The 17469-nt window shown below is 31.9% G+C and overlaps 1 protein-coding gene across 3 annotated transcripts in view; it reads right to left on the bottom strand.

The window, feature by feature from the left end:
• The window catches only part of CSMD3 (CUB and Sushi multiple domains 3), a 1242212-nt gene that overhangs the window by 703272 nt on the left and 521471 nt on the right, over positions 1-17469 (bottom strand). For 2 of the 3 annotated variants that reach the window (XM_042973240.1, XM_042973239.1), the window contains 2 exons: positions 8391-8468; positions 345-432 (listed from right to left, as the gene is read on the bottom strand). In XM_042973240.1, the coding sequence (XP_042829174.1) occupies positions 345-432; positions 8391-8468 (166 nt within the window). The remainder of the gene's footprint in view (positions 1-344; positions 433-8390; positions 8469-17469) is intronic. The other variant, XM_042973241.1, reaches the window with a different exon arrangement.

Here is a 17469-nt window from a genome sequence, read left to right on the forward strand (position 1 = left end):
CATGTTACAGAACAGGAAACTCAGGCAGACAGAATTCAATGACTTACTCAAGATCAGACAGCCATTAAGCAGAATTTGAATTCTAACTCATGTCTTTCAAATCCAAAGCCCATGATTGTTCACTTACTACATGACAAGAAATTAACTGTTTAACTCCAGGAAAGTACCCTAATAAAGTTGGTGTGTAATTAGACACTTTAAAGTAATGGAATATTAATAGTAACAAATAAGATCCAGCTACCATTGTTTTCAATCACCCAGTCTTCAACTCCATAGCATTATTCTTTAATTTTAAATTAAACAAACTTCAACAAAATAATGAAATAAATAACATAAAATATTACCTAAAATCTGATCCAACTCTCTTCCCATTTTCTGGTTCTCCTGGATCTGGGCATAAATTGGAAGCTGTTTTGATACCTCCCTCATTTACTGTAACAACAGAAGAAAACAAAAGAATCAAAACACTTATGAATAGAAAATCAAGAAAAATGTTAATTGAAAAATTTACATAAAACATATTCTTATTTTTTAAATATCACTGTAGTTTAAATATATAAAGGTGAAATATAAATTTATAACCTAGTAATAAAGACAAAGCATTTTTTCTCTTAGTGGACCTATAAGTTTTATGTTCAACTTCAATGGCATACTATTCTGAATAGTAACACATTAATAGTTAACACTTTATTTTTAATTACTATCAAATTGTGAAGTCTCTGGGAATTCATTCCCAGGGTGTTAGTGCCAGAGTTTCCACTAATTATTGGCAGCAAAGAAGTCACTAACACTTATAATTGTGTCATTTGGGTACCTACTATTTTTAAGTTGCAATAGGAAAATAAGACCCTATGGGAAAAGTTGAAGATTATTAGCACTTCTTATCTGATATATACCAAAGCAGTGTGTCCTGCCAATGTTAAAGTAAAACTGTGGTTCTAATTACCAGGCATGTCCCTAAATTATGACATACTGCTGAAAACCAAATAATGGCTTTACCCTCTAGCCATTTACATGATTATGTTTCACTAGCCATCATACACATTCTCAGCACTTTATCCAGAACACTCAATTATTGAAAGATTTCTTAATATTTTCAATGAGTGTGATCACAAGGGGTAACCAAATCCCCAAGACAGATATTTTAATGCAAACGAGTTTTAAACCTGATAGTTTTGAAATATGCGAGTGATATTGTTTCATAAATTCAATCTTGTAATGAACTAGAGAATAACTGCTACTTTGTTCTTTATCAACTTCTCTGCATTTTGAGGAAAGAATAGGACCTGAGTGGAGATTCCACAGAAAAAAAAAAAAAAAAAAAAAAAAGCAAAATTTTACAATGGTTCTCGACCTACACTGTGGATCCAAACCACTTGTGGACATTTCTTTAGGGATGAAGATGTTTATTTCTACCTTTAGATATTCTAACACAATTACTCTAGGGTAGGACCCTGGGCATCAGTTTTTTCCCTGGTTTGGTTTTCAGTAATCCTTAAGGTGATTCTAATGTAAAGTCAATGTTGAGACCTACTGGTCTCCGGCATAATTTAGTTCAGATTGATCAATATGTTCAAACTGATTTATCAGATAACAAGATAACTATCAGGTAATGTCCCAACAGTCATAGCTCTGGTAAAATTGTCATATTCTCAATTAGATAGGAAATTTTCCATTTGTGTCTTTCATTCTGTAAAAATCACTTTCCTAAATATCCCCAGCCAATATCCTTATTGACAACTTTATTACATATTCACTGATCCCTGCAAAATATGTGATAGTTTTACTTTTTTTGGTCTGCTTACTTGCTATTTCATTCCCTTTTATCTCTTTTTTTTAAATCATTCCCTTATTTTTGATCACTCTCTTACTTTAGACGACTCTCTTACTTTCTAGTGGACAAATTCAAAGGCATTGACCATGGTTCTCTATATTTTATATTTCACTCATGGCTTGAAAAAATTACCTCTTTGCTAACGAGTTCCAATACATGGTTTCATCATTTTTTCCCCAAGCTCATTCTTCCTCCTTCAATGCTCTCCTAAGTGACTCCACCGAAATATCCAGCGTTACCTCTTGTGCATGCTCAGATCCAATCTAATCACTGATGCTTTTGTACATTCCATTATAATTCACCTCCAATCCACCTTGAGTACTAGAGGAGGACTAAACTTCCTCAAACACAGTTTTTATTAATGTTCTAATCTCCTATGATTTGAGATTTCTACTATATCAGTTTTATTTCCCACTAGTCACCAAGATGCTTCCATAACTCAATCCAAAGGTTTCTAAATCATTCTGCAATTTTACTAGTTAGCCATGTTCACCCCATGCTTTATTTATATTTTCTCCAAGTCTCCATGTTTTTCCTTTCTTCCTCCTTAGCTATCAAAATTATATCTAGTTTTTAGACTCAGCCCAAGTCCCACTTTTTGCAAAATACAATCCTTAATTTTTCCAGATTATTCTAGTCCTTCAAATTATATAACATCGGAAATTTTATGTTTAGTTTTTAAATGATTTATCGTGTTATAGATTAGTAGTTTCCCATTCCTTAGTCATACATACAAAGAGATTATATACTTGATAAAGATAAGGGGAAAACAATTATTTTAAATACACCCAAAATGCCTAGATAGGTGTTAATAACCTCTGAGTAAATATGCCCTAGTAGTTTAATTAACAACAATATCTGGTGTATTGTTTTCAATGAATCAAGTATTTTCTATTGGAAGCACTCTCTTATCTTAAAATAGCTTTTGAAAAGGTTGGGGTTTATGTTATTTAAATGTGGCTTTTTGACATGGAATAGATATAAAGAAAGGAATGGCATGAACTGGGCTTACCTACTTTATTACAATCCAGTGTATAACACAGATTACAAGTTAATTTAGAAGTGATCTATGAATACATTATTAGAAAATAAAATTTTTTTAATTCATTTTTTCCATTTCATCATTACCTCAAAATATAAGCCTGTGTTAATATAAATTTAAATAGTAGCTAATGCTTAACAGGGTACTGTGTCAGGAACTATTCTACATCATTCATCAACTCATTTAATATTCACAACAATCTAAAGGGTAGTTACTATTATTACACACTTCCTACAGGCGAGGAAACTATGGCAGGGAGAGGTTAAAAATGTTTCCAAAGTCATATCTGTTAGTTAGTGCCTTAATCTAGGTTTAAACCTTGGCGTATTCATTCAAAAACTTCTATTGTTAAACCCGAAGCCCTCCATCCTGTCCAGAAATCTCACTAAGGCAAAATGGCATCACTAATTAAATTCAATCCTCTTTACCAAATGTTTTATCTTAAGATGCAGTGCACATACATACTTTTTTACCATTTCACTTAATTAATTCATGTATTTATTTATTTATTTATTTATTCAGTTTATTTGGAAGTATCCTTTAAACCAGTTTTTGATTATCTGCAATAGGGGAAAGACTTTCCAATTTAAAATGTAAAGATAACGGGAGAGCTTCTGCATGATACGTGTATTTAATACTCTTTAAAACATTTAAACTAAAAAATAAAGAACAAAGTGTACAACATCTTATTTCTCTGAAGTATAGATATTTCATAATTGCCCACAGTTAGTTATACCAAGACATTCAAATGTAGTAGTTTTTATTCAAAAGTTGCTTTTTCTACACAATGCTATTTAAGCAATTGGACAGATCTATCCTGTTTACTTCTGTAAATGTGAGCAGTAATTCACAGAATGGTAAAAACAGGAGTGCTCTTTAAGAGTTTAAGTATGGGGCACCTGGGTGGCTCAGTCGGTTGAGCGTCCATCTCTCGATTTCAGCTCAGGTCATGATCTCACGGTTCTTGGGACTGAGCCCCGTGTCAGGCTCTGCACTGAGAGCACTAAGCCTGCTTAGGATTCTCTCTCCCTCTCTCTGTGCCCCTTCCCTGCTCGCACTCTTTCTCTCACTCTCTCTCAAATATAAATAAATAAACATTTTTAAATAGTTTAATTACATGGACAGGGTGTTGCCTCTTGAAAAGAGTATCGCTATAGGGAGTATTCTTTTTTCTCTGAACTTGAAGAATATTTATTATACCTATTATTATTATTATTATTATTATTAATGCAACATGAGTTGTTTCTCACACACAAAAGTGGACAAAGGAGGAGAGGGCAAGTTTTACAGATTAAAAAAAAACAAATGGATTTGTAATTTCTTATAATACTGAAGTTATGGGTTTACAGGTTTATATGGGTTTATAAATAGGCTACAGTAGTCTTAATTAATTTACCACAATATTCCATGTTTGAACTTAAAAACATAAACTTAGCCAACATAAAATTATAATAGCCAGCACGTCACGAAATATTCTACATCTTTTACATGTATCAACTCATTTACTCTTCCCTACAATCTTTAGGGTAATTTTTTATAAGCAATTTATTTCTGAGATTCTGATTTTATATCACACAGAATTTACTCCAAAAATAAAAACAAATAGATTCTATATAGAAGTTACCTCTATGTCACCTCACACAGCTGGTTACATTGCCACTTTTCTTAGACTCTTTTTTTTATATTAGATTTTAAAATTTTATTCCACCTTGTAAAATACAGCATTTTAGATCTTGTTCTGAAATCAACCATCATGGACGTTGACAGAATGTTAGTTTATACTACTATATAACCTACAAAGAGTTGACTCTTAACTCATTTAGCTTCCCAATAAAATGTTGGATCCTTGCCAGCTGAGACTATATTTTATTCACTCTTTTACCTTCTTAGTATAGCATGGTGCTACCTTGGAGAAATAGCTCACACAGAATTGTAGAATGAATAAATAACATGAAATGAATGATAGTATGGATTTGGAGATAAAATAAAATAATTATACATTTTGAGAAGCTTAGAGTCTTTTCATAATTCCATCTTAATACTTTAGAAGAACTAGTAGAAAAGTTAGTAACACTACTAGTTAATTAAGTTCAACATTTTAAAATACAAAAACATGTCTTTACCTTTAAAATTAAAAAAAAATCAATTTGTTTTCCATTTGCTGACAAACCTACCCTTTTGGGTGAAAAAACAAGGGAAACAACAAGGGATGGATAGAGGTTTTGGAGTTTGGATATTAATTTGGAATAAGAATCTAAGTTAGCATTCAAACACCCAAATGCTCCCCATGAAAACTACTGCCGTTTTCTGAATCTGTTATTAATTTGTTTCTTAGTTAAATTTTAAAGGCACTACTGTGGGAAGACGTGCTTTGGCAATGTGTATAGATCAGTCCTCCTCGCTTATGCTCACTTCTGGCAGTTCCAGTAATAGAATGGACTGTTTAAAAAAAAAAAAAAAAACACACACATACACACAAGCTTTTTTGTTATTTTTTTTCATTTGAAAGGCTTATAGGAGATAAAAATTGTCTCCTTTAAAAATTATTTGGCCCATGGGGTGTCTGGGTGGCTCAGTCAGTTAGGCGTCTGACTTCGGCTCAGGTCATGATCTCACAGCTCATGAGTTCGAGCCCTGCGTCGGGTTCTGTGCTGACAGCTCAGAGCCTGAAGCCTGCTTCGGAGTCTGTGTTTCCCTCTCTCTCTTCCCCTCCCCTCCCCTCTCTCAAAAAAAATATTAAAAAAAAAAAAAAGATGAAACTGATATGCTCCCTTCCCTGAGGTGTTGCTCTTCCAGAGAAGACAGGCAGAGTGACAGATAATTTCAATACTTATATGAATACCTGCTTCTCATTCTGTGTCTCCCTCTCTCTCTGCTCCTCCCCTGCTTGCGCTCTGCCTTTCTCTGTCTCTCAAAAATGAATAAATGTAAAAAAAAATTTTTTTTAATTATTTGGCCCTGTGTTGAATAAATGATATCAGAGAGATGAAGACCCAAATGCTTACTTGTTAACCACTAAAAAATAATGACAAAAATTAAAACAATACAATCCTTTTCTATAAACAACCATAGAGAATGTAGTTTTGATATTAGTTAGGAGTTATTTGAAAAAAATGCACTGAAATGAAATGTCATATAATGCTGATGTATTATTTTGTGACTATAAGAAATTGGCAATACATAATTTGGTTTTATTTAATTGTGATTTTAAAAAATGTAAAAAATCACAATATTTTTTATCTTTTACACAAAATGTAATAGATAAATGCAAATTATGCTTTAAAATTATGAAAGAAATTAACATTTATTGCTTCACAATTAACTTTTTTTTTCCTCATTAACTTTTCTTCCCCCAATTTTAAAACCAATATTCTTTAAATAAAATATTTTTAAAAGAATTAGGTTTTTTCTCTGGGGTACCTTTGTGGTGCAGCTGGCCGGACATCTGACTGGATTTTGGTTCAGGCCATGATCTCATGGTCTGTGGATTGGAGCCCCGTGTCAGACTCCACACTGACAGCACAGAGTCTGCTTTGAATTCTCTCACTTTCCTTCTCTCTTCCCCTACCCTGTCTGAATTTCCCAGGACATCTGAAAGCTCAGAGTATGCAGCACATAACATTTGTATAGCCAAAAGGAAGAAAGGGTGAACCAGCAGAATTTATAATTCTACTTAGAATTCCAAAACAAATATACTGGCCAAAACATTAGAAAAAAGGTAGTAAACCTACTGTTTAAGTCTGCAAAGACTTAACTTTTATTTCATATTGACATGATGAAATTTGGTAGGTCAGAATATTCATCTAATAACTTCTTTCCATTTATATGTCCTATTGTAGGAAAAATGCCTTTCCAAAATGTTTTTAACAATATATGAAAAATTACTCTAACACTATTTATTTCCCTGAAATGGGTAGATATGTTTTTAACCCCCAAAAATAGAATAAGAAATTATAATTATATAGCTAAATACTTTGTAATGAATTATTTAGTGCTTTGTAAAATGTAATCTAATTTGATCAATGATTTCCTACTTATATCTGCTATTTTTGGCTTAGTATTCTCAAATCTAACAAAATGTAAAATCACATTTTAAAATTATTACACTTTAAAATGTTTGATCACATACAGGCTCTGAGTTTTTTTGATAATTGATGTAATTGCTCAAATTCTGTCATTTACCGTTATACATACAAGTCACTAAACATGAAGATAAAATCCTTTTCTGATATAACCATAATGAATAATCATTGTTAAAGAAATAGCTATAAACTCATTTCATCAGATTAATTGGAACTGAATAAAATAATAATGCTAAAATATATTCCTGTTAAAATATAACATATGCTATTTTAATAATCTTATTAACTATCAATGTATCATTAGAGAAGTCAGATGTGTCATGAATGGTTTCTTTCAAAATTATATATATGTGTGTGTGTGTGTGTGTGTGTGTGTGTGTATACACACACACACACACACACACACACATATATGTGTGTATATATGTGTGTATAGAATTATGTGTGTATACACACACACACACACACACACACACATATATATGCACGATAAGGTAGAAAATTTTTTCAAACTGCTATTGATTTATAACACAAATCCAAAAAAAAATTTTTGTTTATAGTAATATATATGATTGCCCTAATTCAGTGATTCTTAATTTGAGATTCAAGGATGAACTTCAGATGATCTATAAATCCATGAATTTTTTTTAAGTTTATTTTTATTTATTTTGAGAGAGTGATAGAGAAGCAAGTTGGGGAGGGGCAGAAAGAGAGGAAGAAGGAATCCCAAGCAGTCTCTGCACCCTCCACACAGAGCCTGATGTGGGGCTAGAGCTCGCTAACTGTGAGATCATGACCTGAGCTGAAGTCAAAAGCCCAACTCTTAAGTGACTGAGCCACCTAGCCACCCCTAAATCTCTGAATGTTAAGCAAAATTGTGTATAAGGCAACACATAAATAAGTGTATTTCAGCCCACCTTGTTATTTTCAAGAGAAAGCAAAAGTTAATTCTATAGTCAACTAATTAATTTACAAAAGAGTTGACTTAAAGGGTGTGGATAACTTAATTTAAACTGAGAATATATTTTTCTCTTAATTGAAAAATTACCATTAAAAGAAATTTTTTCCCTAGAAAAATAATTATGTCAAACAAAAATCCTTATAAGAAATCACCAATTTAAAAACTTTCACTATTTTTTTTTTAATCTCACATCCTAGAATTACAAAACTAGAATGCTATCAACATACAAGCTCAAAGAATTTTTTTACGTCTGAAACAGCGTCAGCTTGGGAGCTCCCCACATCAATCCATTAACTCAATACACATTTAAATACAAGAAAATATTGAATAATAATCATGCATGTTATATAGGTATTAATGCAGTTAATTTGGTAAATACACAAACATTTTAAAAGAACACACACAAACAACACAGACACCACAAACTTCACTCTTGCACTAGAGAAAGTAACAAAAAAGGAGTACACTCACAGATAGAAAACTTGTTGCTGTTGTCTTTCCCTGGAAACAATTTAAATCCTCTAGATTTAAAATCTATGGCCTTTTTCACTAGTTAAGAAAACAAACAAAAACATGTATCAGGATATACAATTTTAAAATAAAATTCAAGTTAACAAATTTTGTTAGCATTGAATTATCCAAGTTAAAGAAACTGCTTTCTTAAGCCTGACATAGGGTACCCAGAAGAAAAAAAAAAAAAAAAAAAAAAGAAAATACAGCAATATAATCACTGAATAGTAAAATACCAAGCAGTACAGAAAGAGTTTAAGTGTTCTATAGGGAAAATCCTGGATATATGGGTAGATAGGTTTTTAAATACTATGCAAGTTTTTATAGGAGAGCAAAATACTACCAGTTTATTATAACTTCAATCCATCAAATTGTATGGAAAAATTAAACTAGGAAAATAAAAATACTGAGATATTATAAAAGTTTGAAAGATTTAATGAACTTGGTTCTTAAACTAATATAGTTTTTAGGTAATTTAGCTTAAGTGGAATATTAGGATACATTTAAGAAAATGGTATAATTGAAAAAACTTAAAATATAGTATTTCTGCCAATAACCATTTTCTTTCATAATCATTGCCTTAACATTATGATTGATGCCCATCCACAATCTATAAAATTTATAAACGTGAACTACCTCTATTTGGAGTTCATCTGAAATATTGCTATTGTTTTTGATATTATGATATTGAAAGCCAATATCATAGGAGGCTGGTATATTTCCTGTGTATTGTACTAAAATAGACATGACTAGATTTACTTAAAAGATAAATTCAATGAAGTAACTGATATATTTTAAAAATATTTTTTCAAGTATTTTGAATGAAGGAAAAGAAGTATTAGTCTTTTAAGAATAAATTACTAGATTCACTACAGTTTCTATGTACTTTTTAAGTCATAAACAATGATACCAAGTGAAATAAAGGAAATCTATTTAATTGAAACCCCACCCGTGAAAAAAAAGTTATGCAACCTGATCTAATATTTAAATATCAATTCTTTTTTTAAAAAACAGCATGAATAAGAATGCAAGGTATATATTTAACTTCTTCAATTATAATTTAGAAATTTTTACATATTGCTTTTTATAAGATTTATAGGCTAGGGATTATTACATCAGGCAACTAGGTTTTGTTCATGCCATGAATTGAAAAGAAGGAAAACTGACTTTTGTTAGATGGTTTAAAACAACCATTTCACAAAATCTTATCTGCTATTTTACCCACTTAGTTCAAATCATGAGTATTTTATTGGTTTTTAAACATTTTAAGGTGATTTATTTCCTCAAAATTAGAAAGGTAGAGAAAGGGTCTGATGAGTTACTGGAATATATAGTTATGGACTATCTATACACACTGTTATAAAAAATAAGGAAATGACCAGTAAAGCAAGATTTGAGACCTGATTCTTAGCAAATTATTAGTTGTGTGATTTTGGACAAGAATCTTTTTACCTCAGTCTCTTCTCTTACAATAAGAAGCTAGGGGTAGATGACAGCTCAGCCATTTGACAGTTCTGAGATTCTTATCAGAAAAAAGAAATAACCACCTCTCTCTCTCAAATCGTGCTTCTGTTATAATTCTCTTCTACACCTCCATCCCCATGGTGAGCCAGAGGTTAATTCTACTGGAGTATTCAACTGCTCTAAATTTAGCTCTCCCACTTGTGAATTTTCCTGCTTTCTTAAAATTCTTCTTAATAAAATGGGCATTTTGTGTTTTGAGGCATATTTCTGGATAATCCCAATCCAAACACGAATTGTAAGTAGGAATTCTAACTCTACCTTCCTCTGCACTGTAACATTTGACTTCAACAACTGCAGGTGAGTCTGAAGATTTCATGAGAATTTTCACACAAAATCTGGAATTCTTTGAGAAATAAAGATAAATAAATGAAACAATTGTAAACCCAGAGGCGAAAATTGAAGACAGTTCAGAGGATGAAAAAAGATCACTTCTATAACGTGTAACTGGGACTGAAGAACTTTGAAAACTACAGTGGTAGAGTGTGTGTGTGTTTGTGTGTTTGTGTGTTTGTGTGTGTGTGTGTGTGTGTGTGTGTGTGTGTGTGTGAAGGTTTATGAGGGGTGCTTAAGGTGATTATTCGGTTGGGTGAAGTCAGGAACAATGTGTATCTAAGAAAGCATCACCTCAGACCAAGGAGTTCTAGTTTTCTGGTTCTAAAGGGACCTAGCTTTATTACTATTTTTTTTTTAAACTCATTTTTCATTTTAAATTGAAGAAAACAGTCCATCTTTTTAAAACATATTACAATGTAATACAGATGCAGAAGATGGAAGGCCAGGAGAATATCTGTTTTAGAAGAAAAAAAGAGGGGCGCCTGGGTAGCTCAGTCGGTTAAGCGGCCGACTTCAGCTCAGGTCATGATCTCACGGTCCGTGAGTTCGAGCCCCACGTCGGGCTCTGTGCTGACAGCTCAGAGCCCGGAGCCTGTTTCAGATTCTGTGTCTCCCTCTCTCTGACCCTCCCCCGTTCATGCTCTGTCTCTCTCTGTCTCAAAAATAAATAAACGTTAAAAAAAAAAAAATTAAAAAAAAAAAAAAAAAAAGAAGAAAAAAAGAATGGAAAATAACAGAAAATTTAAACCCACCAAAAAAATTTAAACAGCAAACACATACTTTTTTTTTTATGATTTCAAGTAAAAGAATATAATATATATATCACTTTATAAATAAACTGAAAGGACAAATATTTCAAGTACCAACTGAAAAAACCCTCTTCTAAATTGTATATTGATGAAATGGTAAATCTCAAGTATATGCCATAAAATGTGCATTTTATTATGCATTCCCAGGTATATGTATGAAATAATAACATACCATTAAGCAATGAGTGCTTCTAAGTAAATACAACTTATCATGAAATTGACCTGATCTTTTCAACAGGTGTATTTCAGTAATGAGCACTTAAAATTTATTTTATCATAGAGATAAATTAAAATATGTTGTGGGCTTTTATGCAAGTTAAGAAAATGTTAAATGATGGTATGTTGTTTGTGGCCATTCCTTTCACTGTACTCTGAGCTTCTCAAAGGCTGAAACGTGGAACTTCTATGAGTGTGTGATTGAATGAATACCTGCAGTGTTGCCAATCCTGGCTCATTTAACCAAAGACATTTTGTCGAGAGTATTTCTTTTATTAATCATAAATGAGAAGGGGGAAAGTGAAAAATGAATGAATATTCAAGTAGAAGTATTTTCATGTATAAAGCTATTTTTAAATCCATAATAACTATGTATGTTCTAATACTTTTATTAAAAATGTCATTAAATGCAAGACATGTAGACATGTGCACAAATATCTATTTCCTTTGTTTTCTTCTTTCTTCACATGCTAAGCAATTTTGGGTCATTTTTATTTATTGCTTTTTTGGTTTGACTTAAGCATAATGGAAATATTCTAAAATATAAACAAACTGGCAGAAAGGAAGATATTAGGGCAACAATCAAATTCACTTTTAAGTTGTAAGCTCTGAACACAAGAAAAATCATTTTGTGAGTCTGTAAATCTTTGTTATATAAACCACTGTAGGGGATTAACACTGCAGTATTTTTAAGATCTATTACTGTTCTATCATCTTCAAAATCAATTTGAATTCTAAAACGCATTTTAAAAATTACCTAAAAATGGTGATTGATGTTTCTTAAAATTCATGTAACGTCCATGTTAATCAGTTCAAGTTACTTATTTGAAATTATTTCATTAATTTAGATTTCAATGCCTATTATTAACATTAACCATATATACACAAACATGGATAAGGAATTTGATTTTGTTCAAACATTAATGTGTGTGTGTGCGTGTTTGTGTGCACGCGCGTGCGTGTTTGGAACAGGCAGCCTATGACTTTATTTTTATGTTAGAGAATCTTTACTAGTGTAACCTGAGAACGTGTGGTATTACTAGCAGAAAATCAATTGGAAGGTAGTAGATTTCACGCTGGTGCCAGTGTTTAATGTTAGAAAATTCACCATATCACACAGATGTGATAGAGGGAATTCAACCATTAGTTGGAGGTTTGGAAAAGATGATCTTTAACTGTTCTGTCACTATGCTTCTAAAACTTATAATCATAAAACATCTCCTGGCCTCAAATTTCTTAATTGAAAATTAATAAACTCCTCACTACATAATCTCAAGAGTCATATACCTATAATTTTATAACCATATTTTTAAATTCTATTTCATTGCTACATATAGACAATATGTAATTTTGCAGAACTTTTTTACCTTTGAAAAAGAAAAAACAGACATGTTTAGTATTATGGAGAACAGTTTTTCATTGGAAAAATCTATTCCAGATTTCTATGGGATTCTAGTAAAATAACAATTGCATTACTTATTAAGTGTTATCTTTCATTTTCTACCGAGGTTATATTCTAACACAATAATAAAAATGAAACAATGCAATATTGTTTATTATTGTAAACATCCAAATTTGTAGCGTTTATTTTATAATAATTTATCTTTCAAGTGTCCGTAGCTGTATTGTAAATTGATGATTAAGTCAGATTACAATGCTTCCAGAAAGTAAAGCACTCTTCTGAGAAAGTAAGGTATTTTTATCTTATTGATTTGGTGGGGTGGGGGTGGAGGGAAGGGGGAGTTACTTTTGCTTCATCTTAACTTTTCAAATGTACGATAATACCTTTGTCTGCTTTTGTTCTGTGTTTGATATCATGGTTTCTATACGGGGTATAAAATTTTAATTCTTTATCTTGAATTAATTACGATCCTATTTTTATCTTTACACTCAATAAATAAACTACACTAATAAAATTCCTTTGGGTTTTATTTTGGTTATTAAGGGGTGCCTAGGTGGCTCAGTCCATCACACATCCGACTTTGGCTCAGGTCATGATCTCTTGGTTCATGGATTCAAGCCCTATGGTGGGCTCTGTGCTGACAGCTCAGAGCCTGGAGCCTGCTTCAAATTCTTAGTCTCCTTCTCTCTCTGCTCCTCCCCTGCTCTCTCGCAAAAATAAAAACATTAAAAAACACCCTAATATGTATGGGGTGTCTGATTTAGAGAATATAGCACATATCACTATTGACAGTAGATTCATTTCCATCAGTACTAAGAAATATAACCAATCATCGGCTAGGAATTTAATTACAGACCAACTGAACGTTAAAGAATGGTGTGTTATTTGTGGCATTTCTCCCATGCGGCTAGGTGTTGGGAGACCTGTGTTCTAGTCCCAAAACACAGGGGACAAGTGGTTTAACTTCTCTATTCATTTTTAAGAGATTCATTCATTTATCTAGGTGAAGAATTTGGACCAAAGGGAGAAGGAAAGACTGATGTATTCTCAATTCTATCCCCAAATTCAAAATATATTCAGAGATTATACAAGTACTGAACTACGTTAAGAGAATACATTGTTTGTTTAAAAGTGAATGGTGGCTCCATGCAACATTGAAATTTAACACCTTTTTTTCTAAATCCTCTAGTGTCAACTTATTTAGCATGACGGCTGCTAATTGGTCATTCCTTCCACTTTATCCTTGGAAGAAGAAAGATGGGGACACTATACTGACACCAGGTAGTATTCTTGCAGTGTCTCCTTTACCATCTTTCATGTAAGACTTACCAGTGGATACAAATTTCTGCAAAAATAATTTTGCATTATAAATATTTCTATAGAAATTAGAGGTATTTTGCAATTAGGTCATGTTTCTGGATTATACACTATAAAGGCATAATAGAAAATTCAGCAACATATTAGTAAGTTGCTTATGAATCTTTGTAAAAAGGATTTTACTTCACAATAATTTAAAAGAAGAGAAATAATACTGGCCACCACTTGATGAAAAAGGCAGTGATGTAACTAAGTGTGTTCAAAAGCACTTAAAAACTCATTTATAGAGACTTATGTATTAAGCATATGCAAGATTCAAACTATTCTCAAATTTAAAGTGATGGATCTGGATTAAATTTAGTAAGAAACTATACATATATTTTATTCTGTAAACCTACCATATTATCCCTTTTAAAATTACTAGGAATAAATATGGTTCAGACACTCCAATTTTCTAAATCCCTAAACTTTGATTTTTGCTACTCCGCTAACTTATGGCTAGCACTTTATCCTGCATATAAAGTGTATAAATATAAATTTATGTGTTGCCCAATTTTTAGTTGAAAGAAAATTTACAATTATATATTGTACCACTATGCTTAAATTCTACAACAAATTTCAAGTATTGGAACATAGCAAGAGTTTAACAAATGTTAGTTATTTTTATTATTGTTGTTGCCAGTTATAATGCTAAGAACTAATCAGTTTCAGAGGCTAATACAATTGGGGCTGCAATATTCTAAAAAAATAAATTAATTAACTATTCTGTGTTATGTCTTTTTCACTGTATGGACATGGTAGGTACATAAGGTTATGTTAAATCATCTACTTTCCCTGGATTTCTAACTTAAATTGTTAGATGTGTATCTCCCTACATCCTTTAACCAAAAGAGTAAATTTAATAAAAAATATATAGACACATCCCTAGATATATGATCATACTCGTTTTTATAAACACAGGTATACTAATTCAGCATATTTAAGGCATCCTTGTGACAGGCCCATTTCATTTTCACTTTTACAAAAAAAAAAAAAAGATTCTTAAGCTATAGGTCTAAAAGTTTTAATGAGATCAACCTAGACCTTAGATATTTGAAATCTTATTTTTCAATCATTTCAGATTGAGAATAAAAGTATAATTTTTTTTAACTTGGAAAATTAAACAGAGTGACCAGAGTGGAAAAGACACATCGTACTTTATAAAAGCAATTTGCTAATTTTCACAGGTCTTCTGACTTAAATTAGTTTTGTTGCTTTTTACTTGATACACTGGATGGACTAAATAATTGGTTGAAGAAAATCACACAACTAATTACTGGATAAGGACTCTAAAATTTGATATGGGCTTTCTTCTCTCCCAGAAATGGAACAAATTCAGGAATCCAAAACACTGGTATAGATACCAGCAGACGCATCTGCATTGCCTGGCGTAACAGGTCTTACAGTTATGGTATGCTGTAAAATGTCAGCATTATAAAAGAAATGTGGAATTTTTTATATTCTCTTTAGGGATTCTTATAACTGGCATAATAAAAGTCACCATATGAGAAGACTAACCAATGGTGAGTTCACAGACATTTTTAACACTTTTAAAACTGTCTCAACCTTTGTTTTCATCTTTTTTTTTTTGATAGTTTCAAATGAAATTTTTATTATCTTTAGTCCTACAATTAAATATTAAGATCCACTCCATTCATTTAACTAGCCCCCCCTTTTTTTGGATATATTCTTTGAATAGAAATGATTTTCTAGTTGTTTGGTTTGTAATTTCTGTTCTCTTTTCATAAATTCATTTTATTAAGGATAATATAGCTAAAAGTATCAACATTAAAAAAATAACTTTTTTTTTTTTTTTTTTAAGTGGGACGGTTAGGATAGCCCTGGTTTGCTAAGGGATGCCTTAGGAAATACAAAGATTAGGCAAAACTTCTCAAATAATATCAACAAAAACATATATATATATATACATGTATATATATATGTATATATATATGTATATATATATGTACATATATATATACATGTATATATATATATATATCTGCAGGTTTATAAAAAAACTTTTTCTTATGCAAAATAAAGTAATTTTGTGTCCCATATTTGTTTTACACTTAACAGCACAGATCACTTATATATACTACAATGCCTTCCAATAAGAAACTAATTGGGAAAAAGCAACTGTTTGAATAATAATGGCCACAGTTAATGAATATCTTCAGACTGAAGCAGTGGTATATATTCTTCCACTACAAATATCACTAGTGCGGTGAATAATTTCAAGTAAAAAATCCAGTATTTGAAACCGGTAACAATATTACTTTAATCGGTAACAATATTTCCTCATCTCTCTGATTTCAGATTATTATATTTTATCTAACTTCTTTACTGGAAGCCTTGGTATCGCTACCTGGAATCTGCCTAAAACAAGCAAAGGTGGGCTGGAGGAGTTGTATTTGATGCAGAGTTATTCTGCTAAAGAAATGATGTTAAGGAAGCAAACAACTGGTCATCACCCATCTATGTTGTATATTATCTACATGCCTTTCCAGCTCTATCCTCTTCCTTGTTTTTTGTGCCAAAGATCGATCTGAATAGGCTACATCCTGCCACACAAATTGGGGCATCGTCTAGCAGTGCTGGCATTAACTAGAGCCTTATTACAAAAGCAAATTACCCAGCCTTACCCTTGACCTACTGAATTAGAATTTACGGTTTAATAAGATTCCCTGATGACCCTTACACGCGTTTAACTTTGTGACGCACTGGATTGCATCAACAGATGCTCTTATCTTCTGGAGTATTCCAGCAGGATGGAGGGACGGAGGAAAGTTAGATCAGGTTTATTCTGCAGGGTCTCTCACCATTAATTTGATTGGAGTTGACTAGGATCCTTAACTGAAGGTCACTAGTTTTTTGTTTAATGCTAGTCTGATATATGTATCTCTGTCCAACATCTCCCTCCAGTCATCCCAGTGGGTCAGCAATGGTGAAGCCTAACCAGGGCTATTCTGTATTAAAGCATCATCCCTTGTGGTTTCTTCACATCTACTCATTTAGAAATAATCCTTTTGTAAATAAACCTTCCTTGAATTATCCCAGGTTCCACTGTTTCTCAATGGACTCTGATGGATACGCCACTGGTACATGGAAATCATTAGAGATTTCTCTCAACCATCGTGTACCATGCTTATAACCACTCTTACACTTCAAAAGGTAACATTTGAGTAAAAATATGAGTGGCTGTTGCTCATAACTCTACCATTAGTTGCTTACTTAATTTCTAGGGAATTTTTTAAAGATCTAGATCACATATCTACTCTCTTCTAGCAATTATCTGCTCAAGAAGCACAGAGAATTCACAAGGATAAGGTAGATAAAAAGATAAGTGTGTTGGCTGTACTGAAGTTAGAGAGTAACTGAATTAAGGGTAAACTGGCAA

This window comes from Panthera tigris, chromosome F2 (genome assembly GCF_018350195.1).
Source record: "Panthera tigris isolate Pti1 chromosome F2, P.tigris_Pti1_mat1.1, whole genome shotgun sequence".
Taxonomy (NCBI): Eukaryota; Metazoa; Chordata; class Mammalia; order Carnivora; family Felidae; genus Panthera; species Panthera tigris.